Source organism: Gekko japonicus, unplaced genomic scaffold, assembly GCF_001447785.1.
Source record: "Gekko japonicus isolate JY-2015 unplaced genomic scaffold, Gekko_japonicus_V1.1 scaffold247, whole genome shotgun sequence".
NCBI classification, from domain to species: domain Eukaryota; kingdom Metazoa; phylum Chordata; class Lepidosauria; order Squamata; family Gekkonidae; genus Gekko; species Gekko japonicus.
This window is the reverse complement of record NW_015166427.1, coordinates 1,219,892-1,244,980: the sequence shown is the minus strand read 5'-3', so window position 1 is coordinate 1,244,980 and position 25,089 is coordinate 1,219,892. Positions and strand designations below refer to the sequence as shown.

General features: G+C 42.3%; 1 protein-coding gene across 1 annotated transcript in view; it reads left to right on the top strand.

Annotated features, from left to right (window-relative positions):
* Positions 1-24,447, top strand: part of RASA3 (RAS p21 protein activator 3) — a 202,628-nt gene extending 178,181 nt beyond the window's left edge. The window contains exons 16-23 of the mRNA XM_015411759.1: positions 2,161-2,238; positions 3,825-3,898; positions 12,273-12,379; positions 15,072-15,154; positions 17,597-17,805; positions 19,676-19,779; positions 21,627-21,810; positions 24,372-24,447. Of these exons, the coding sequence (XP_015267245.1) occupies positions 2,161-2,238; positions 3,825-3,898; positions 12,273-12,379; positions 15,072-15,154; positions 17,597-17,805; positions 19,676-19,779; positions 21,627-21,810; positions 24,372-24,447 (915 nt within the window). The remainder of the gene's footprint in view (positions 1-2,160; positions 2,239-3,824; positions 3,899-12,272; positions 12,380-15,071; positions 15,155-17,596; positions 17,806-19,675; positions 19,780-21,626; positions 21,811-24,371) is intronic.
* Positions 24,448-25,089: the final 642 nt, after the last annotated feature.

Sequence of the window (25,089 nt, the reverse complement as noted above, 5' to 3'; positions counted from 1 at the left end):
CTTAGTGCATTTTAAATTGAGTGTGATCGTTGAGCACCAGGGCACAGTCTTTCTGTCCATAAACACAGTGCCCTGAGGCATCTCCGTAGGTAAACAGCCTCCTCCCCATTTGCATGCAGGCACTGCGCTGCCATTTATTATAGCTATTATATTTTACAAGGCGTTTAGGACAGTGGTTCTTTCCTTCTCCACTACATCTTCACAACAATGCTGTGTGGTAGGCTTGGCTGACTTGCCCAAGGATCATAATGAGGTTTATGGCTGTGTAGGAATTTAAACCCAAACCTCCTCAGCCCAAATACGATGCTCTAACCACTATACATCACTGTTGTATTGTGTGGAATGGAAGGCCTGTGTATGACTCCTAAATAGCATCTAGCCCTCTGCTTGTTTAAGCTACACGGCCTCCAGAATTCATATCCATGGACTGGTGGGAGGGAGGAGTAGAAGGATCTGTTGTTCTATTATAGCAATCCTTCCTAGCGGATGCCCTTGCTTAAGGGAGGACTGTGCTCTTGAAGTGCTATTCAAGACCCCATGTCATAGGGACATATTTGACTGTGAAGCTTAAAGCTAACTAGATCTTCAACAAAAATAGTAAGTGTATATTTTAGGAGAGGAAACTTGAAGAGGACTTTGTAAGGGAAAATCATACCGGGAGAAAAATCAGAGTACGGAGGATAGCAAGACTAACCACTCTTCTGGGCTGAACCTTATCTATGAGTTTAGAGTATCTGCTCTTGTACTGGGCAGGAGGAAGACAGATTACAGCTGAAGTGAACACAGTGAATCATAATTCCTTTAAAACTGTGTATATTTACAATGATTTTAAACTGCATATTACATTTTTAAAAATAATTTTTTAGTTTTAGAGGTAGGCACAAGGCTGATAGTTCACATATTCAGAAAGTACAAGCAGGAAACCCATGAGGGGGAATCTGGTCTTCCTCCCCTGCTTTCCCTCCTTTCCTCCCCCTCAGATATGGCTATCAAACTCAAAACGGTGCCTGGAGTTCATTTGATATCCAGACTACAGAGACCAGTTCCTCTGAAGGAAATGAGGGTAGACTCTGTGGCATCACATACCCCCTGAACACTCTTTTTTTTTCAGACTCTGCCAGTCTCTCCAGGCACCCCCCCCCAAGGTCTCCAGGAATTTCACATGCCAGAACTGGCAACCCTACCCCTCACAGCCCCTGCAGCTTTCCCCTGTCCCCTTCTTCCTTCCTTCCCTCCCCTTTGACTTCATTTTTCTTTATTCCCTCCCTCCCACTACTCTAACTTTACCCCTTTTTGTCTTTCCTGCCTGCTGACTCCCTCACCCCCCACATCTCCAGTTTCTAAAAACCATGGTAGACATTTTGGATTATCTAAACATCCATAGTTGCCTAGGCAATCCAACACAGCTGCCAAGATCTCTGCATTTTAAAACTTTTAAAATTATATTTTATTCCATCCTTGATTTAAAAAAATAGGATATTTCTGCAAACCTGGGGGCTCCCCTGCCTCTCCATGGCCTTATTGTATGGAGTTTTTGATCTGCATTCTTGGGCCCAGTTCAGAATTAGATATATAGATGATATGTGATCCAGCGGTTCACTGAACTAGTAAAAGAAATGCTTGAGAACCGGTTCACATAACCATTTTCTGTAAAGAGACACAACTGGAGTTTGCTTATATTGTATTCAGATTATATGAGGGATTGGACACTAGTGTTCCTAATGTGGTAGAGCCCTAAAGAAGTATATTTGTTATGAGAAAGCTGCAACCTTCCTAAGGAAAAGGTCACTCACACCCACACACATTGGTTATGAGAATGAGTTCTGAATTTGGCCATAAATTTACTTGTGGACTGTAACCGTCATCTCCCTTTGCTCTTATTGTCAGTTTAGAATGAATGGCTGTGTTTGAGAAAAGAGAGCTTGAACTATATCCAGGATTTAAAAGGAAATACCTTGATTTGTGGGCTTGGCATGTGAACCTATTGTGAATACCATTGCAATTTAAGCTACACGGAAACAGCTTTTAGGTTCTTTTTAGCATCAAGAAATATGTGTTCATGAATGAGTGAGTCTTAATTTTCTGCTGACGTCGGTATTCTGGCCTTCTGTATAAATTGCCATGTTTCAACATAAGTACATATCGGTGGTTGCATTTCAGGCCAGTTTCAAGGAATCTTATATGGCTTCATTTTATGACAACTTTAATGAGCAGAAGTATGCAGATGCAGTAAAAAATGTAAGTAATAACTATGTTTTGTGCACTCTCTGAGCCTAACAATGTCAGCTGTTTCAATACATTCATTATTTGCATTTCTGTCTTCTGAATAACATTTATTCTGAATAAACATTTATACTGCACTTTCAGTATTCAAAGCACTTCAGATACATTATCTCAAGTCCTCTTTACAGTAGCCTTGTCGGGGAGGACAATTTCACCATCATGCTGCGTCTTGTGAGCTTGTAGCGCAAATGAGATTGGAATCTGCCAACTTGGGGATCGCTCCTTTCTAGCTTCCAGTTGTAAAGTTAAAAAAATGAAGCATGCTGATGAGTAGCTAACAACAAAGGCTATTAAAAACAAGAGACATAAATGAGCCGGCTCCAGTAAGCTGTCGTTGGAAGGCCCTAGCAGTTATAGATCTTCACCAATCTTCCCCTCCCCACAACAGCCACTTCTTACCTCAGGAATGTTGGTTCTTGGGGGCCCATGCGGAATGAAAGCCTTGCAGGGCAGTGGCTGCAGGGCAGAGTTTCTGCCTCTTACAGCAGCAGTACTCCACTTGCGGCACAGGCAGAAGTCAGCAATTTTATCTCCTCACTGCAGCCCAACAACCTGCATGGCTTTTATTCCATGCAGGTCCCTGAATCCCAGGAATCAGATTTCCTCTGGCAAGTCCCTGAATCCCAGGAATCAGATTTCCTAGGGACAGAAGAGACTGGTGAAAGGAGGGAAGGTTGGGGAAGATCTGGAATCCACACGTAAGCAAATTGCTGGATCCGAACTAAAATCAAAATATGCTTCGGAGCTTTTTTCCTCCTCGTCCTCCTCCTTCAGAGATGAAACAAGCAGTATGGGTTGTTTACTGTGATGTTATTTATTGAGCAGTTCCTTAAGGGTGTGGGTGTATTTGTTCAGAACTCGTTTTCCCATTTCAGCAATTTGCTGGGCTGAAGAGCAAGAAAGGCCATCCTATTTGGGGTAACTGTAGATTAAAGGAAAGGAAAAGAGAGGAAGGGAACACAGAGTGCCTTTTACTGGTGCAATTCCTGTCGTTGTTCCCGCACGACTTAGAGAACGTGGAAGGACTTTGCACTCATGTGGGTTGCTGTGACCTTGTGGATTGGTTCCATGCAGGCAAGGTGCCACCCCAAGAATTCATGCCTCCCTGCCTTCCCCACGCCATGGCGATAGCTTGTGTGTGGTGAAGGCTTTCCGGTATTCCTTGACCAGCAAATAGGATCAGTTGCTTGAACAGCGGCAAAAATAATATCTAAAAGGTCTAGAGTCAGGGGAGGGGCCGAGTTATATTTTCATGTGCCTTTATTTGTGAATGTTGGCAGAGCAGTAGGTGTGGTTTATGGGTCAAAGACATGTGGTGCCCCACATAAGTCCTTTATCTCATTTAATCTGAACACGGAAGTTTAGGTTTTATTTACTTGGATATAAACCTTTCGGTGTTATTTTTCTTCTCCTAGTGGGTAAGCACTTAAAATTTTTAAAGCCTGCTTGCATTTCCTTGGTGCTTTATCCGTTCTTCCATCAAGTAATGATCATGTGAGTTTAACCCCCTGTTTCATACTTATACATTATCTTTTCCCAAGTTCTTAGAATTGATTTCATCCTCTGGAAGAAGAGATCACAAGAGCATAGAGCAACCAATACTACTTAAAGAAGGGTGAGTATCTATCAGAAGGTTGCCAAGGCAAAAAAGAGTAAATGGTCCAGTCTCTGAGAAATGCTATTTAACATGCATTAATTAATCACTTGGAAGATGACATATAGAAAGTATAGTTTTAACAGTTGCTACTGGACAGGGAAAGGCTGTAGCAATTCTAGGGGATGTGACCACAATTCAAAGTAAAGGACACTGGCTTTCATTGGCCAGTTACAAAACTATGAATAAAATTGGTTCATGGTTGAAACTCTGCCTGCTTCTAACCGTAATAATATGAATAGGAGTTGGTTGTTCTTTTTAAAAATTGTCTGTATTGTCTTTCTTTTGCTTTTAAAAGTGCATTTTTATAATTTTGCAACCCTCCCCTCTAACTCTTAAATGTCTCATTAAGCATCTGTCTTTCTTTTGCTCCTGTCTGATTTTTTTCTGTCTCTTCTTGCTTGGCCTGCTGTGTCAAGGACTCTTAAACTAACATTAAAGAAAGTTGATGATAATAGTTCGTGCAGGTAAGAGGGCAAGGGCAACCGGTTCTTTGCCACAGTGACCTGCCAGTGGGGTACACTCCCTTCTTATCCAGGGGAGGGTCATGTTTCCTTTGGCTTTGGGGAGAGGAAGTTTTAAGCTATAGTTAATATTCATGCCGCGCATCTGGAAAAACAGATGGGGAAGTTTTGATATTGCGGTTCTCCTTCAACTTAATGAGCATGCAAAAAAAGTGTTCGTGTCTGTGTTTGCTGTTCAAGCAGGTGCCCCCATCTAAGTGTCGTTAACATTCAGTTCCAAATTCTTAAAACACCATTCAAATGGTGCACCACGTATTTTAAATCCCAGTTTTTAGCAGTTACATCATTCTCAGGGTTAAGAGGCTGGGTTCATTGAAGTGGGGAGGTGATTGACGCAGCTGTATTTTGGGTCCCTTGTAGAATAATTGCTTGAGTGGTTAGTGCGGTTTCTGTGTGCCTCCCCTTCGCCAACGGTTCAGACGCTTTCTCCATCCACTCCAAGGGCGAGTGATTCTCCTACACTAGACCGTCAGTCGAGTACATTGATATGTGATGTGTGAGATATTTGTGGTCTTGCTGCTTGATGTTGCAACGCTGGCACTGAGTGGGCTGGAGACACTCAGCAAATGGCTTCTTGCCTATCTGGTTCCTTTCAAAAGAGGAAGTGGGGTGGAGGGACACCACTTGCTGCTTCCATTCCTTTGTTTCTCCCAAGGACATTCATGTAGTATCTTTGAGAAAATCTAAACATAGCTTTGATTCAAACTTTTTTCTGTAACAGGGAAATTGGCTTTAGCCAGTTATTGGAATTTTAAGTGTTTTTAGCTGTCAGGAATTTTTTTTCTTAAAAAAAAATTGTTTATGACAAGTGTTTCCTCTTAGCTGAGTTAGTGTGAGCTAGCTCACAGTTTTTTAGCCTCCGGCTCACACATTTTTGGCTTCGCTTTGGAGGGATGGCTCCAGAGCAAACTAATTTATGCAGTAGCCAAATTGTTAACTCACAACTTTAATGCCAGTAGCTCACAAAGTAGAATTTTTGCTCACAAGACTCCACAGTTTAGAGGGAGCATTGTTTATGACTATGCTTCAGTTGCATGGGGAAGATATGGGAGATGTTAAAAACAACGCAGAAATGTAGGACTGTATCCACAGCTATTATCAAGCATTTAGGTGGAACCACCAGAAAGAGGACAATAGGCACGTTTCTGCTTTCTCCAGAAATCCTCTACATACTTTTAATGTGAACATTCTAGTTCCTCTTAGGCTACTTTACCTCTTCCGCAGGCTAGCTTCCAGTTCTTGGATCTCCTTTAACCCAGAAATCTACACAGGGCTATGTTCTATGCCCTTCACCAGTTCTGGGTCTACTGGCTGTGTGACTTTGTCTGGTCTGGAGGACCTTGGGTTTCGTTTATATGAGTAAACGCATTCACTCTGCAAAATAAATCCTGGACACAAGATTTCAAAAAGGACTACCAGGTTTAATTCAGTAAAATCAATTGAACTGGAAGGAATGTATGCAAAGCAGAAAACATCCAATAACGACAAGCAGCGGCAAAACAACAACAACAGTAAAAGGCCAGGTCACTGGACCAATAGAAACAATAACTCACTTCTGTGAGGCCAGTTCCTAAGATGTCCATTATCAGGTTGAAGAGAATGGGGGTTAGTTCCATCTCAGTCGCAGTTCATCGTTTCAATGCAGAGTGTAGCCGGTCCCACCCTGCAAAGCCTAATGAGTGAGTGAGTAACAACAGTGGCTCCCTTTTCTTATGTCCATTCCCCTGCCGTGAAGGCAGCTGGCTGATAAGAATTCAACTCCCTAATTAACCCTCTGGGCTCCTGAAAAGATTAGGGAGGTTTCCAAGGATGATTCTCCACAATAACGAAATCTTGCAGCTGAAAGTAGTTATGCTGCGAGCAGATAGCTTCCAGTGACTTGCAAGGCTGGGTTCTGCTAAACTTATAACCCTCTCCCACCAGCAGAGCCAACAAAACATAAGCCTAAACAACCTCCATTCCTTACAGACTTTAACATTGATTTGGAGCTAATTTCATTGGGGGATGCTTCTAGAAAGGCCTTTGGATCAATCAGTATCCCAAGAGAGTTCACTACCTCGGTGCTCTACTGGTTTCTGGTAGCTTTCTGGGCACGATTCATAGTACTCGAAATCCTTTACCTGCTGTGCATAACTTACCTATGAGTTGCTCTTCTTCCCTGTGTCCCTTTTTTAAAAAAAGTAGAAGGTATGCCCCAGTGAACTGAACAGGAGGGACCACAGGCTCTGGCAAAAGAAATGTAAGTCAATAATTAGGCATGCAAAAAGAGATTTTGAGGAGCGGGTTGCTTAAAGCCCTGCCACCTGGGTGCCAGTAAGTAGCCCCGACCCCTGTAAACATGTGGCCTTAGTTAGGGATGATTCGGAACTGTGTAAACCGCTCAGAGACCCTTCGGGGTTTGGAGCGGTATAGAAATCTAATGTATAAATAAATAAATAAATAAATAAATAAAGCATCAAGAAAAACAATAAACATTTTTTAAAAATATATTCAGAGCAGGAAAACCAGCTAGAGAAGCAGTGGAGCCTTTGGATGACAAAGGAATAAAGGGCTTGCTTAAAGAAAGATGGGGAGATGGCAGGGAAGCTCAATGACGTCTTTGCTTCTGTGTTCACTGTGGAAAGTGTGGGGCACGTACCCATGCCACATCCCCTATTTTCGGGAAAGGAGTCTGAAGAACTGAACCAAATTGAAGTGACCAGAGATTAAGTTCTAGACTTTCTGGGGGGATTAAAAATCAATAAGTCTCCAGGTCCTGATGGCAAGTTCTTCAGGAACTCAGTTGTAAGATAGTTGACCTACTAACCCGTATACGTTACCTATCACTAAATTCAGACACTGTACAAGAAGACTGGAGAGTAGCAAATGTGACACCAATTTTTAAAAAGGGATCCAGAAGGGAACCAGGAAATTACAGGCCAGTCAGCCTAATGTCTGTCCCAGGCAAAGTAGTAGAAACTGTAATCAAAGATAGACTTGTTAGGCACATAGTGGGTCAAAGCCTGCTGAGGGAAAATCTACATGACTTCTGCCAAGGGAAGTCCTGTCTCACCAAACTTTTGGAGTTCTTTGAGATAGTGAACAAGCATGTAGACAATGGTGACCCCGGTAGACATGATCTACTTGGACTTTCAAAACGCTTTTGACAAGCTACCTCATCAAAGACTCTTGAGTAAATTTAGCAGTCATGGGATAAGTGGATGGTTCTCTAATGGACTAAAAAGTGATTAAGTGACAGGAAGCAAAGAGGAATCAATGGACAGTTCTCACAATGGAGGGAAGAAATGGGGGTCCCCCAAGGATTGATATTGGGGCTGGTACTATTTAATTTATTCATAAATGTACTGGAACTAGGGGTAAGTAGTGTAGTGACCGAGTTTGCAGATGACCCATAATTATTCAGGATGGTGAAAACCAAGGCTGACTGTGAAGAGCTCAAGAGGACTTCCACAAACTGAGTGAGTGGGCGGCAATGTGGCCAATGAAATGCAGTGCTGGTAAGTGTAAACACTGGGACAACAAATTGCAACTTCAAGTATAAGATAATGGGATCTGAATTTGCTGAGACTGAGAGGGGGAAAGATCTTGGGGTTGTAGTGGATAGCTTAATGAAAGGGTCAACCCAGTGTGCTGCAGCAGTGAAAAAGGCAAACTCTCTGTTCGGAAAGGGATTGAGAATAAAACAGCTGATATTGTGATGCCCCTCTATAGATCTATGGTGCAGCCTCATTTGGAATACTGTGTACAGTTCTCATCACTGTATCTCCAAAAGGACATCACAGAGCTGGAAAAAATACAGAGGAGGGCAACCAAGATGATTCGGGGTTGGAGCACCTTCCCTATAAGGAAAGACTGAAGAATCCAGGACTTTTCAGTTTAGAAAATAGACAACAAAGATGGGACATGACAGAAATTTATAAAATTATGCATGGGGTAGAGAGAGTTGACAGAGAAATTTTTCTCCCTCTCCCAAAATACTAGAACTTGAGGGCATCCAACAAAGCTGATGGGTAGTAGGTTCAGGACAGACAAAAGAAAATACTATTCTATGCAGACAGTAATTTAAAATGTGGAATTTGCTGCCAGAGGATGTAGTGATGGCCACAGGAATAAACAGCTTTAAAAAGGGATTAGATAGATCCATGGAGGATAAGTCTATCAATGGCTACCAGCCATGGTGACTGAGGGGAACCTCCACATTCAGAGGCACTAATCCTCTGAATCCCAGAGCCAGGAGGCAATATCAGGGGTAGGCCTCGGCCTCTATACCCTGTTGCTGGCTGTCCAGAGGAACTGGTTGGCCACTGAATGAGACAGGTTGCTGGACTAGATGGACCACTGTTCTGATCCAGCAGGGCTCTCTTATGTTCAGAATCTTTTGAGACCATATTCCACACCACTCTGTGTATGTGTTTTCATAGCTCTCCTTCCCCTGAAGGACGATGGACCACAGCTAAAGCAGAACCTTCCATTTAAAGGATATTCTGACAGGTGACATACTAAGCAATGTTACATTCTTTTAAGACTAGTCCATTGAAGTCCAGAAACTTAGAAGGGTGTAACTCTGCATAGGACTGCACTGTCAGAAAGTTTGGGGTGATTGGAGTATGGAGCTTCCGCCCGCCTGGCAACGCCACTGGTGAGCGGGGGCTATTTTGCTGCCCCAAAGAATGGGGACAGCAACGGAACAGGATGCCATGCATCCTGACATGGCGGGGGGGCGGAGCCGGGTATTTTTAAAGCAGGCTAGGCTCCGCTCCCACCTGGCTGTTGCTCCGCATGCTCGCCCACCTGCCTGCCCTGTTCTTAGTGTAGGCTGATGCTGGTCGCCAATGGGGCCAGGTAGGAATTTTTTGCTTCCACCCTGATTGGCTGAATGGTTGGGGGTGTTTTCACCTACCTTACACTGAGGGCAGTGGACGGAAGGGATGTTTGGGTTGGATGATGTTTAAATGGGTTGATCACTTGGCAGGTTTGTGCAAGCAATAAAACAGAACTGGTGAGCACCTTATGGCATATCCCGTTAAGGAACAGGGGGTCATCAGGAACTGCCTTCGGATTTCAGGGTCCTGGGTGGGGAATGGTGATCACCTCCGCTGGGAACCTTCTAGGGCAGGCTCCTCCCTGCAGGTTGGAAGGCTTCAGGGGTAGGCGCTCCTAGAGGGCAACCAGTTTGCTGGGCTGCTGGTCACGAGCCAGAGAGTTGGCTCACGATCAGAGCTGGGTGACCTGCCCTTCAAGGGCAAGGGGGTTGGTCAGGGAGTGACGCCTGCCTTGCCTGTTCCATGCTTGCTTAGCTGTTATAGCTGCAATCTTCTGTTAAATCTTTAATAAAGTGGCCCTTGTTTTATTCCAAACCGTTGTCTGTCTCGTTATTCTGGCTGGGGGGGCAATAACTGCACACAGCATTAGACTTTTTTCGTAATGGATTTTCTTTTTGCAGAATATGGTCGTCAGGGCTGTGGTTTGTAAGGTAGAAATTGGGGGTCGGGGAGGAAGCGAAAAGGTGTTTAAATCTTTCCCCTTTTCCCACCAAAATCACTACATCCAAACTGCTTGGGTCCCTACTAGAGGAAATTTACAGATACTCCCAACTTTTCCCCAGTTAGGATAAAACCAGGTTGGAGGCAGCAGTTTTCAGCAAGAAAATTGGGCAAATGTTCCCTTCCCTTCCCCCATAGCAGTTTTTCCTGTTGTGTGGTTCCACCCTCAAAGTGGAAGTTAGAACACCATCAAATTTGTGCTCTTCACTGAACACTTTTTTTGCCATGTTGTATTAATTTTCATCCCCCCCCCCCTTGGGTTGTTTGCTTTCATTTTGTAACTCTGCTTCACTTGAAAATTCAGTATGACTTCTTATTGGAGAAAATCTACTTGTACAACAAGTGTGGGTGTGGTGCTTTTTCAGTTTTTGTTCAGTTTTTACAAGCTGTCTCCCACTTGTACAGCTATTAATGAAATTCTGTACTGAACGTTTAAAGAGACTCTACATTTTTGAATCATCATTAAATTCTGGGGACAAATTCAAGGTTCATGGTTCATTACCCATTATTTGATGGCTAAATATTTCTTTCAGAACTGATTGAAGAGCATATCTGTAGAGAGTTGCTATCATTTTACCGAGGGCTTTTTTTGTAGAAAAAGCCCAGCAGGAACTCATTAGCATAACAGGCCACACCCAACAGCAGAAACTCATTAGCCTATTAGGCCACACCCTGACAGCACAGCTCATTAGCATATTAGGCCATGCCCCCATATTACCAGAAGTGTGATCATCCAGCCACACCCACCTTTTGCTTCTTATTCTGTTTACTGTCAAAACCCTGGGCTTTTTTTGTAGCAGGAACTGTAGCATGTCAGGCCAATCCTAATGAGTTTCTGCTGTTAGCTGTGGCCTATTATGCTAATGAGTTCCTGCTAGGCATGGCCAGCTCAGGAGCCAGCCGGAACTCCGTTCCTGTGCGTTCCTGGCCAAAAATAGCCCTGATTTTACCTATCGTGCTTAGCCTCTGTCGAGAAATGGAGAGTGAAAGCCATTTAGATGTTGTTGTTAACATGTGTTGTGTTATGTGCCATCAAGTCACTTTTAAGTTATGGTCACCCTATGAATTAATGATCTCTGAAATGTCCAATTATTAATAGCCTTGGTTAGGTCTTGCCAACTGAAGGCCATGGCTTCCTTTGTTGAGTCAGTCCACCTCACGTTGGGTCTTCCTCTTTTCTTACTGCCTTCAACTTTCCCTAGCATTATTGTCTCGTCTTCTCATGAAGTGATCAAAGTACAATAGCTTCAGGCTAGTCGTTTTAGCGTCTACGGAAAATTCAGGCTTGATTTGATCTAGAACTCACTCACGTCTCTATGGCAGTCCATGATATCTGTAAAACTATCTTTCACTACTACATTGGAAATGAATCAATTTTCTTCCTGTCACCTTTCTTCATTGTCTGACTTTCACATTCATACATAGTAATGGGGAATACCATAGCATGAGTTATCTTGGTCTTCGTCTCCAGTGACATTCTTTTTGAGGAATTAGAAGGATCTTTTCTAGTTCCTTTGTGGCTGCCCTTCCAAATCTCAATCTCCTTCCGGTTTCTTGGTTTCAGTCTACCTTTTAGTTGATAAGTGAGCCAAGGAATTGAAAATCTTAACTTTGTTGGTCTTAAAGGTGCCATTGGACTCAATCTTTGTTCTGCAGTTTCTTTATTGTCTGCCTTAAAGTTGTGTAATTCCTCCGTCCTCGTTGTTTTTGTCTTCTTGATGTTCAGCTGTAATCCTGCTTTGGCACTTTCTCCTTTAAACTTCATCAGTAGTTGTTTCAAGTCTTTATGATTTTCTGCCAATAATGTGGTGTCTTCTGCATATCTCAAATTGTTAATTATGCCACCTCAAATGTACATATCCCATGTTTGAAACAGCACCCACGTCAGCATCTCCTTCCATGTGGTAGCTTTGCCTTCTGGAAGGTGTACACAAGTTTGAAATGAGGGTACTTTCATACAGGTGACATGAGACATAGAATATTTCATAGAATAGAATGTTTCAATGCATCTTCATAAAACAGGCCTAAGTTACGAATGCATCTGTGTAAAACAGGCCTAAGTTAGCACAGGTTAGCCTTACACTTTATCAAGATGCATTCTTATTGTTGGAATAAGAATAAGTCGGGGTGGAGGGCAGATGGGGCGGGGCAGTTTCAGGGTGGTGCTTAGCCCCGGGGAGCCCCACCGTGGCTACACTGAGGACTCATTATACGCTCATTGCTAAGAATTCCAGTTGGGTAATGCTGCTGTGATCTCATTTGTTATAGGTTCATGATAAAGAGGGCACAAGGTAGGAAACGATTTGGTATGAAGAACTTCAAAAAGAGATGGTTTCGACTCACTAACCATGAATTTACTTATCAGAAAAGCAAAGGTAATGGAATTACATCCTCTGTTTCTTCAGTATTATTTCTTAATATAAAAGAACAAGAGAGGAACCTGCACTATTCAGGATGGAGGGAAATCCCATCCATCCATGCCCTAGTTTCTCACGTCTCCCCCCTCCCCAATGGCCTCTTTCTTTACCTTCCTACCCTCCTGCGGGTCAGACCATGGAGAAGGGGAAGGGTTGAAGTGGAAAGTACATCCCACACTTTCTACTTCAGAGCTTGTTGCTGCTGGCCTGCTTGCTAATGGGAATGGAGATGGATGGAAAAGAGTGCCCCAGCATACCCCCACATCAGCAGGTGAGTAGCAGTGGCAAAAGACTTTGAAGCACAAAGTATGGGAGATGAACTTTCTGCCTCAGCCTTCCAAAGTCATGTCTGAAACCCAGCTGATTGATGACTGTGGTAGCATTGCACCTCATCCTCTTTCTCCTTCAACCCTCCTGCCATTCCTTACACATGAAGCTGCCTTATACTGAATCAGACCCTTGGTCCATCAAAGTCAGTATTGTCTGCTGATACTGGCAGCAGCTTTCCAGGGTCTCAGGCTGAGATCTTTGCTTTCACCTCCTGTGTGATCCTTTTACCTAGAGATTCTGGGGATTGAACCTGGGACCTTCTGCATGCTAAGTAGATGCTCTGCCAGTGAACCACAGCCCCTCCTTGTCCTTTTTTTTAAACCTCCTTAGAATGTCATCTATGATCTTGCTAGATCTCGGGCTGCATTTTTTCACTGGAATGGCAAGGTCTGGGCATGTACAATCCCCTCATCTCTGTTTTAGGGGCTTTAAAAAAAGTTTTTTGGAAAAGTTCTGGACTTTTCTATAAACCTAGAGTATCATTACACAAGACATGAAACACAAGTCTGGAACTTTTCATGTCTGACTAGGACTCTGCATTTCACATATGACCAGGACTCTCCTTCACAATAGTTGGGGGGGACCCAATCAGTGTTCCCTCTAAGCTGAGTTAGTGCGAGCTAGCTCAAAGTTTTTTAGCCTCTGGCTCACCCATTTCTGTCTCCGCTCAGGAAGGACGGTTCCAGAGCAAACTGATGTATGCAGTAGCCAAATCGTTTGCTCAGAACTTTAATTCCAGCAGCTCACCAAGTAGAATTTTTGCTCACAAGACTCCATAGCTTAGGGGGAACATTGGACCCAATTCATCTGTGGAGCATATTGCAGTGGCAAGAGGGGCTTCAGCCTTCCCTCCCACGCCACTTTTGACCGCAAAAAAATGAAAGGGGGGCATGTTTGTCCCACTGTCAATTCCACAGCAGATTTGTGGAATCAGCAGTGGGACAAACAGCCCTCATGCTACTATTTTTTGCTGTCTAGAAGCAGCATGGGGTGGAAGGGAATTTGGCTGGGATCCTGGAGGGGGGGGTTTTGTTTGTTTTTTTGCCCTCTTCTGAGTATAGAGCAGGGGTCACTGGGTGTGTGGGGGGAGGTATTTGTAAATTTCTTGCATTGTGCAGGGGGTTGGACTAGATGTCCCTGGAGGTCCCATCCAACTCTGTGATTCTAGGGCTGAAGCCCCTCCTGCCATCCTGCCATGCTCTGTGGTTTTATGCCACCACACACTGTTTTAAAGCAGAGTCCTAGTCAGATGTGAAACAGGAGTCAGATGGGGGGAACCCTCCAACCCAATTCAAATATCATGTTTCATGTAATGAGACCTCTAAGGATTCTCTGGGGTTGAAAGAAAATTCCTGTTCTTTATGATGCATACACAGTTCTGTGGAGTAGGACCTTGGTCAGAATTAGAGATTACAGGTTTTAGACTTACTTTCTCTCCAGAGTTGTTGCCTTTAAACTATTGGAAAGATTCTCCTAATGCACTAGCTAGGAAGTATTTGATCTTGATTCTATTAGTGACAGCTAAATGAGTTATTGTAGCCAAATGGAGGGGTAGAACGGCCCCTTCTCTTTTATTATGGCATGAGAGGATATGGGAATATTTTATTACAGAAAAAAATAACAGATAGTTTGAAGCATACCAGCTCTGATGCTGATTATACCTTATTCGCTGAGTATTGGTTCCCAGTACTAGAATATATGACTCATCGTGGCATGCTCCCAAAGGACTATAGAGTTAATGTCTTTTTGATATTTTAAATATTATATTATAATCTCTCTTTTAGATTTCATGTATTGAAAGTTGTTATATTGGTACTGTTGAGTATATTATAGTTATAAGTAGTTTTCAATCTGTAATGGATTTATACATGTTTCTTTGTCATTTTTATATACAAAGTTATATAAATAAAGTAAAAAAAGAAAGAATTAGATATGTTGATTTTTTCAAAAGAGAAAGATGCTTTAAGGGGCAATGAAATAAGTACTTTGAGATTTTTAATGACAGAAAATGCAGTAATGATATAACATGCTATCTTTATGCCATATGACATTCATCTACATTACACACACACACAAACACACACACAGAGAGAATAGGGATTTCTTTCGGTATAGTTTCAGCCCTATATAATACACAGTTTCTTTAGGGGTTTTTTTGTGTCATTGTATTGATGGTGTTTGGAACAACTTAAATTACTGCCAGCGAGTGTGTCTTTCAAATGCGAGGACTGCGTTTCCTCATTGCCATCCTCCTTAAGTGCCTCCAGTGGTCACAGGACGAGCATTTAAAATGATCTTCTTTCTGATCTGGTTCCTGCAGGTGATCATCCACTATGTAGCATTCCGATTGAAAACATTCTGGCTGTAGAAAAATTGGAAGAGGAGTCATTCAAAATGAAAAACGTAAGCAGGTTCCCTCTGTGTTATTTTTGAGAACTATTTTTATTGCTCATTTGTAATCAGTTCTTAAAAATAGATAGTTCATAGATCTCCACGGAGCTGTTCTAAATAGCACTGTGACACAGCCGTTACTGCCCATCGGGTTGGGACTGAATACGAATTCAGTTATGGGCAGCATACTTTGAGCCATGCTTGCTCGGTAATCATCCGTCATTACAAGATTTTAGATTAGTTGTTTCTTTAAATTTCACCTTCAGAGACCCGAAACATCGTGCTGCATAATATACAGAAGATTTTGGTCTTGGGTGTATGGGTGCCTGTTAAGAGTGTTTACGAAAGTGTCTCCTTGCAGCACTTGGATTTTTGAAGGGATCATGCTGCAAAAAAAGATGGTGCAGGTTGGATTTTTGTCATGGATGTGCGTGCGGAATTGGCACCTGCATCGTCAGAAATTCTGCAGAAACATTAATGCTTGCTCATGCTGCAAAAAAGATGATGCAGGTTGGATTTTTGTCATGTATGTGCATGTGGAATTGGCACCTGCATCATCAGAAATTCTGCAGAAACATTAATGCTTGACCAGCCACTGAGCCTCAGACCACACATACTAGTGGTAGACTGACAGTGCCATCCTGAGCAGAGTTACCCCCTTCTAAGCCCATTGACTTCAGTGGACTCAGAAGGGTGTAACACTACTTAGGATGGTACTGGAATTTGCTTAATACGCAGCTGCATATAAAGCAGAAGTGGAGAGCCTAGGTTGTCTGTCTGTTTTTTTACTTTTAAGCAAAAGGGACCCATGAAAGGTGGTGTTTCTAAGTTCTCCCCTCTGCCCCTGCCTGCAGTTTCCATCTCTGCAGGGTCTCAGCTGATATCACTTTTCCTCCAGCTGGGCTTTGCGTCCTGGAAGGGTGCCCAACGAAGAGAGAAGCGTCTGCATAGAGAGGTTGTGAAGCAGACATGGGGGTAGGGGAGTTCAGCTTCCCTCACACTTTTTGCTTTAGGAATTTAGAAACCACTCCCCCACACACACACATATACCCCCCTACTTTATACCCAGACTTAAAGAAATAGGACTGCCATTATCACATGGAGCTTGAGTCAATATGAGCACAGCCTGTCTGGGGTGTAATTGATATGGAATTATTTGTATAAAGGCCAAGCACAGGAGTAGGCCTTTCTTGTGAAATGCATAATACCAAAGCTGTTATAAATTTTCTCATTTATATGAGACTGTATGTGGTTTGTATATTGTGTGGTTGTAGTTTTTTTTTTTAAAAAAAAACATTGTTAGCCTCCTTTAATACCATGTTAGGAAGGAGATCTATAATTTTTAAAAGGCATTTCAAAACAGCTTGTAATTATAGGAGAATAAAGACTGAATGTGTATTTGGTATTAAATGGTGCTTCTCTGAAGACCACATTTGCTACTGCTGTTCAGAAGCTGTATAATATTACATTAAATATTATAAATAAAACATTACTTTTATAGAGTGAGGCCTCTCACACTGTAATTGTACAAGACAGAAAATACTGGATGTTCTGTTATCTGTGTATGCTATCCTTCCTTGAAGAAACAAAGATGGAGTTTATCCTGTTTCATCATCACAAGGAAGGGCTACCTTATCTTACATGGACATGCCGGTCTGTAAGACCTTCGCTGAAGGCCCTTCTCCATCAGCCTTTCAAGATGAGGCAGGTGACAACCAAGAACAGGGGCATGTATCCCACCCTTGGCTGGAGGAAATTCCTTCAGCCAAAGGAGCCTGCTTCCAGCTAACTTAAGTACCGTAGTTCTTCTACTGGAGGAAAAGCTGTTTAAACTGGAAGAAATCTCCTTAGTACTGGAAGAAAGCTTTGCTCAGTGATGTTGGCAGGATACATGACAGGCTCTGTCATGTATCTGTGGAATACTTCCTTTGGAGACATTCCTCTGGCACTTTTTTCTTTTAAGTGGCAAGTGGAAATAAGTCCTATACAGAAATGTGATTTTCTTATCAATCTGTAACACGAAATGTTGTGAAAAATTTAACATACGAAATTAAAAATAAGTCTTGCTGTTCAGTGTGTAGCTATAGAAATGATTCTGCTGTTTTTGCTTTTAAAAAAATCATTTATTCCAACTGTCTTGGAGACCTATTGAGGTGGAAGGGTACCTCAATCCATGAGGTAAATTAAGCTGCTAGGGGAGGAGGGGGTTCTGGTACTGGACTTCATGGCCCAGAAGGAATTTGACGCACAGTCCCGAACAAGTTCAGCTCTGTAGCTACAGATCATGTTTTCACAATTACAAGGTTTGTGTCAGGGGTTTGAACTGGGAATTTCATGATCTGAGATTGGGGCCTAGCCTGGTGGACTAAAGGACTAAAGTCTCTCCCAGACTTTTCTGTATGAGCATTAGATTTTAAATGACTATTTGTTGTTCTTCATCTCTATTCCTTTCAGATGTTCCAAGTGATCCAGCCTGAAAGGGCCCTGTATATCCAAGCAAATAACTGTGTCGAGGCCAAGGACTGGATTGATATCCTCACCAAAGTTAGCCAGTGTAACAAGAAACGTCTCACTGTCTATCACCCCTCGGCATACCTTAATGGGCACTGGCTGTGCTGCAAAGCTACTGCGGATAATACCCCTGGCTGTACTCCCTGCACTGGGTAAGGACTTTCTAGGATGTTTCCTGTTCTAAAATTTCCTTGAAGCATACTGGTGATGAAATGTGTAGCCTTCAGATCGTTAAAAGTCTGTGAACCAGTGCTAAGTGATGGGAAGGCAAGCCCGTGTTGATATGCATTAAAATGCTACTTAGCTGTTTCCTTATTCTGGTTTTCCTTGAAACAGCTGCAAACCAGCTTAGTTTATGTAGGCTTTTACAGTACAAGTCAGTCTTAGAAGTCTTATTCTTGCTAAAGCACCATTAGAGCTTCAATTAATCTGTAGGATTAATCTATTAGAAGCCTTCTGTGATTAACTAAAACATGGGCTCAGTTGTTCGGTCAACAGCATTCAATCTCTCCTTTTTAATACTATACTATGCACTCCTCCACTTGAAGCCAGCTGGGTCACCTTGGGTTAGTTACAGCTCTTTCAGGGCTCTGTCAGCCCAAAAAATAAGTCTAGCTCGCCACCTAGTGGTGCATAACACTAAAAGAGCTAGAACTTCAGGCTGCCAGACAATCTCAGGATCTCCTGGCTATATCACACACAATGCCATACGATAATTATTCATTATTACTATACTATCCCCCCCTAAAAAAACCCTGAACACAGCAGGTGCTATATTGGAAGAGGCATTTCTCTCCCCCCCTCCCATCTCAGCAGGATAACTTTTTTCAGGGTGGTGCTTGCCCTGACACTGCATGAAGCACCCCATAACCGAGAAACGACTCTGTTTTCCATTCAGCACTAGTGCTTTATGCAGATATAAGTTTATGCAGGGTTAATGGGTTAATCAAATTAACCCATTTTACTGATGATTCAAACCTGAACTACAAAGAAAAAATACCCAGTAAAAACTCTAGCCATTTTCTGACTGAAGGTAAATTATTCATTCCTTTAACACTTTACTGGCAGTAGAAATGCAGCTTTGCAGCTTGCACCTTATATTATATGTATTTCTCAGTTTTGGAATTCTTTCTTTCTTTCCATAGTTTCCATCTCTTAAAGGGAGAAGGGCAAATGTCCTTCAGGCATATAGGTGGAGAATAGTAATATCACAAGATGGGTGAGAGACCTTCTGTTGTTGGGAAAGTCCTATCCATCAGCTTAAAATGGTTCCCTTGAATTTTAATACATTGCAAAACAGGAACTTTCTGGCACACCACAATGGGCAACTGCCTGAAAAGGGCATGGCTCCTTTTCCATCTCAACACATAATGATCACAAGCATGTGCTGAAAAAAACCGTACCATAGTCTCAATCCTATGAACAAGGATCATACTTATGTAGGAGTTACACTACCAGTTGATGTTGACATTTCTGTTAATTGTAGCATTTGCATGACAGTATATGTTGTGCATTAAGGTAACACAAGTAGACTAATGAGAGCTGATGTTTGACCCTCTCAAAAAACAGAAGAGTTAAAGCACATAGCATCTACCCATTTATCTCCTGCATATGCCTTTCTAAGGAGACATTGTGTTCCCCCATACCTGAGCTGCCAGATTAATTGTGTATTAAGAAAGTAAGAAAAAGAACAAACTGCATCTTTGTGTTGAACTAAATCTTTATGGCACTCTTTGCTGAGCCACAAACTAGGAAGCCAGTGTTACTTTCCACAATTTAGAGCATTTGGCATGGGGCAGGGAATCACTCTTCCAGTTTTTCAAAAAGAGAAAATATTAGGCTATAAGGTAATCATCACCTTTAACAAAACTTGATATATATTTTAAATAGACTAAATTTTCATAATATTGTTTAGCTTTGTAATATTGCTGTCGCTCTGCAAGCCAAAGGTCCAATTGTACCACAACAACAAAAAATATAGTAAAAATTCATAGTTTAACATTTTCCTAAATGTTTTTGTAGGGGCCTACCAGCAAATATACAATTAGACATAGATGGAGATAGAGAAACTGAACGCATCTACTCCCTTTTTATTTTGTATATGTCTAAACTGGAGAAAATGGAAGGTAAGTGTGCTAACTGGTCACTCTTTTCTTTAGCTGCCTCATTTTAAAACTCCTATTTTAAATAATGTCTTGCTCCTGAGAATCTGAAATTATACCTGTAAATATCTTTCATATATAAATGACAATATGCTTAGTTTCATGCATAATTACATCCTCTAGATTTTAAATAATTATTTTGAAACAAAATCACGGAGAAGTTTAGATGTCTATGTTGCAAGTCATTTCTTCAGAATTAGCAAGCGGAAGTGAATCTTGAAGGGAACAATACATTTAGGAAGTGACTGATCAGTTCATCATTCAGATTGCCAACGTACAGGCAACTTTTAACTGCTGGCACATGCAGATATCTCATTCATCATTTTAGGTCCTAAAAGACGATTGCTTTCAGATTCATCAATGAAATCTGAGTGTCGGGACAAATATATTCAATGAATGTAGAAGGAGGGGAGGAACATCATATGATCACTGCATTTCTTGGCATGCTTGCAAACTATTTTGAACTGCCAGTTTGCCAGACCTCAGATTCTGCTTTAGCACAGGGGAGAGTCAGGGTATCTTAAGCTAAAACTATAAATATAACTTCATAGGAAGTAAGCCAATGGTGTTAGATATATTTAAACTTAACCCTGTGTAATTGCAAACCTATGACCCCTCTTGCTGTTTCCGAACTGCCCATCCCCTTTGCCCTTATCGTCCTTGGCTTTGAATAAGAAAAAACTTTTTGCTAATGAAAAGATGCAGTCGCCTACGTTTAATCAAGCATAGATGAACGTGCAAAGTAAAAAACAAAAGCTCCAACAGAATAGATAGCAGAAGGAAGCTGTTCCTTCCTCAGACTAATCCACAGCATATGCATGCAAAAGCTCAAAGTACCTTTAGACCGTCTCCCTGGCTCACTGGGGAAACTGCTGGGTGACTGTGGGCAGACTGTCTATGTGGATGCTTTGCCTACAGTCAATATGAAGAAAGGCCGATTGCCACTCCATATTTCCTTTTAGCCTATTATTGTCCCCACCCCACCCCAGAATTAAGCAACAGAATAGTTTTAAACTGTTGCTCATCTGGGCAAGGAAGAAGAAAGGGTGGGGTGCTGGGTTGCAAGGAGGCCCTGCATGATTGTCGTTGCTTTTGCATGGACATGATGCAGAGAAGGAGAGAGGCTTTGGGGTACAGCTGCAGCAAAAGCGAACACAGCGGGGACAGGGGCGTGGTGACCCCATCTGCACCCTCTCTGTGCTTCCAAGCAGAAGGTGCATTTTTGAGCCCCCGTGTGGAAGCAGCCCATGTTTTAGATGGCTTTAAAAAGGTGATTAGACAAGTTTGCAGAAGGTAAGTCCATCAATGGCTGCTAACCATGGTAGTGGAGCGAAGGTAAACTAAATGCTAGGAAACAAACTGGAGAAGGGATATTACCTTTATGCTCTAGCTCTGAGCTGTCAGCAGGTCTTTTTTTCTGGGGGAATGTGCCAGAACGGAGTTCCGGAACCTCTTCGACAAAATTCTTTTAAAAATGTGTAAAAGTTCATGCATTTTCAGTATACAGATTGAAAACTTCATTTCCCTCTTGAGAATTCCGGCACCTCTTTTTCCAAAAAAGGCCCCAGCTTTCAGAGTCATTTGACTGATCATTATTGAAAACCAGGATGCCTGGCTTGATAGACGCTTGGCCTGATCCTGCTCGACTCTTCTTTGTGTATATTTTCCCTGGTATATAACCTCTTGCTCCTGATGAGTAGAGATGGACGTGCTATTATCTGGATATCGGTTCTGCCTAGATGCTTTGTTTTTAATCTTTCGTGTGTGTGCGTTAGACAAATGTCTCATTTCCCCCATCTTCTTTCTGGCAGAGGCTTGTGGCAGCAAATCTGTATATGATGGGCCAGAACAGGAAGAGTACTCGACCTTTCTCATCGATGACCCTCAAGAGACCTACAAGACACTAAAACAGATTGTCGCAAGTGTTAAAACCTTAGAGCAGGAACATGCCCAATACAAGAGGGATAAGTTCAAGAAGACAAAATATGGGAGCCAGTAAGTGTGGTTTGCACAAGAGCATCCTGACCCAGTAGCACTGGATTGCCATGGGGTTCTTGTCTTCCAAAACACTGAGAAGGGGGTTCAGGTTTGGCTTGCTTTTTGTGCAGTTACCGTGAACAGTTTTGTTATGCAGATACTATTCTGGCATACACCAGTTCTCTTGTGATCCGGCTTGCATGGAGTTGCTCTGTGCCTAGAAGGTGCAGAGGATAGCATTGTTGTGTGGTGGTTCTAATCTTGTGAAGAGATCATTTTAACCACCCTCTGAAGAAGTTTGGGGTCATTGACACTGCTTATCGTACAACACATCCAGTTACAGAATTTTGCTTCTTTGTGTGGTTAGAACGGCTGTCTCAGGTCCGCCAACCCTTATACATCCCAAACCAGGGACCTTCCAGTACCTGGGCTGAAGACTTGCTCACTGAGCCGTTGTCGATCTCCTGAGCCACAAGCAGGTTCACTCGTCCTCTGCCTTGTTTTGCTTAATGATAGGACTTCTTGTTCCCTGATTAAATGGTCTCAGCAGTTACAAACTTCCTTTAGAGGAAACCTCATGTACAGTTCTTTCTCTTTTCATCAGCTCCAGTAGATCTCTGTCAGCTCATACACAGGCCTGTAGCCAGGATTTTGTGGCTTGTGGGGCAATTTTTTTTTCTGTTGAGGCTGAAGTTCTCAGTGCAGAAAGAAAAGCCATTTAGCCAACAGAAAGCTGTTGCCATGATAGCTCTGTAAATGGCAAGCTGTTAACCTCTTTAGATGACAGTTCTCAGCTGCTGCAAGTTAATCACTTCTGCCAGCCTAAGCAACAATTCTGATAACAAGCCGGCAGGTGGGGCGATGACTTCTACAGTCAAGAAAGCTAACCCTTAGGCAGAAAAACTCTCATAACGGAGACCAGTTTCTTGACACAGAGTCAGAAGGGATCCTAGAGGTCACCTACTCCAACCCCCTTGCTCAGTGCAGGAATTAGCTACAGCACCCCACTCTGCTTAAAGGAGTACATGCCTTTTAAAAATGTTTTAAATGATTGAAAAAAGAATCCACAGGAGAAATTATTGTGGGGCTGCACCTTTAAGAAAGGGGGCAGCGCCCCCAAAATCCCCACCATAGCTACGGGCCTGGGCATACATCCTGTCCCATCTGGCTTGCATATGTTTCTTTAGCTTCTTTGTTAGGAATAATGGTTTGTTTTAAAATGGTGTGGGAAGCAGGCAGTGCTTGCTGGTTTTCGGTTATCAAACAGAGCAGCAGCATTTCTGCCAAATCAGTTCCCCTTTGCCCCACAACACTTGCATTTGAAATCCCATTATGAGACTTCAGTGCTGGCTCTGAAACAATGACCAAATAAATACATCTGCCCAGATGAGAAGACTCAGGAAATGGAAATTGGCTCCTTTAAAATGAGGGCATGACCCGAACACATCCTCAGCATGGTGTACAAGGGTGCAAAAGTTCAGACACGAGCATCCCACTCCATAGAAAAATACAGTCTCATTCCCCCGCACCACCAAAGATTGCTTCGTCCAGAGATGGACAGTCATCAGCCGAAGGGCACAGTGAGGGATTGTGATTCCTGGCTTTATGCACGCAACGCAGCTAGGATCTGATTCCTCGTGACTGAGGAAGTTGGACTAGTGAACAGGTTCCTGCAGGTATAATTTTTTTAAAAAAAACTGTGGAAGATTCATTGGTATCCCATGAGATTTGCTGTTCATCAAGGATTTCTTATAGGATTGCATACATGAGACTTTTCTGAACTTGGAATGGTTTATAGCAAACACTTAAATGCAGCATGGGAATTCTATAAACAGATCATTGGAGAAAGGGCAAGGGGGGAAATGTGAAAGATATACCAAAATGGGAAATTCTGGATTTCAGTGCCATCACCAGGAGCCCCCCCTTCATTGCAAGGTTGATCACTGCCTTTCCCTGCACCCATATAAACTTCTTCCTGCCGGAAGTCTTTGTCTTTGTGTAAAGAAGCATTTCTTCTTCTTTTTTAGTACCCAAGAGTACACTTTTATTATTTTTTTTCCTTATACACTACAAACATACGTACAAACAACACATAACTACCTCCTACAACACATAACATATATCAAGAGACATTTCTCACTCCTTCTGCTTATTAAATTTCTAAATTCATTATCTATTTTACTAAGCTTGTCTTTTCTGCGTTCTCAAATTTTACTACATTTATGTAATGTAAATGTAAAGAAGCATTTCTGTGTGAAGCTCATAGGACACAAATACTTCCAACTTGCCATTACCTTGTTTTTGAGCCTTGCTAAAACTTCATCCGGAATATTTGAGGATGGCTTGCCAAGCCCCCTTTCTTGCTCTTTTGGAACCTAAAGTTGGCTGCCGCCTTGGCTTTCCAGGCTACCCAAATTCTTATTGGGCTTCCTTGATTTCCATTAACTTCAGTCATGCCGGGGCTTTCTCCTAGAAGGAAAAAATTAGAAAAGGTTTCCTTCTTTATGCCTTAGATTTTCTCCTGCTCTGCAAAATGTGTAATTGACATGCCCCCCTCTTCTTTATTCCTTGTTTTGTAGAGAACATCCCATTGGAGACAAGAGCTTCCAGAGTTACATCAGGCAGCAGTCAGAAATTTCAGCACATTCCATTTGAAATTTCAACAAAATTGCTGATAGGCTGGATTAGAAGAAGAACAAGAAAAAGGAAGCCGTCTGTAGCAAGATGTACATAACAAGCATCAAGCTTGCTGAGGCTTGCTGAATGTTTTCTCTCTCTAAGAACTGTTAAAGTAGCTGCTATGCACTTTAATTCATCTGGTGTAAACAGATGGAGAAACTCTGCCTTCTAGGTGGTTTTCATTGGTTGTATTGCATTGTGTTTGTGTGTGTGTGAATTTTAAAACATTGCTATGTTTTCTTGGAATCTAGTGATCAGTTCAATGATCAAGGCGTGTGGGCTTCATATGGACGACTTCCACAGTTCCTTTACATAACTGAAAGCCAACTAAAGTTGTTGAGAGCATTTTCTAAACTTCTTGTTATTGGTTGTTGACCAGTTTTTGTGCTATGCCTCACAGCAGTTAAAGAAGGCTTTGCAGCACATCCCCCCCCCTTTTTAATGGCAAAGTTTAAAACAAAAGTAGAGAGAAGCCCCTTTTAGGCAGTCTCCTAACACTGTAGCTTGCATTAGCATAGACTGGGCAAAGAACGGGGCATTTTGGTCTCAGCAGCATAATGTTTGTTTAGGGGTTGGCTTTTTATGAGAAACCTAACTTTTTAATGGTACTCCTTGATA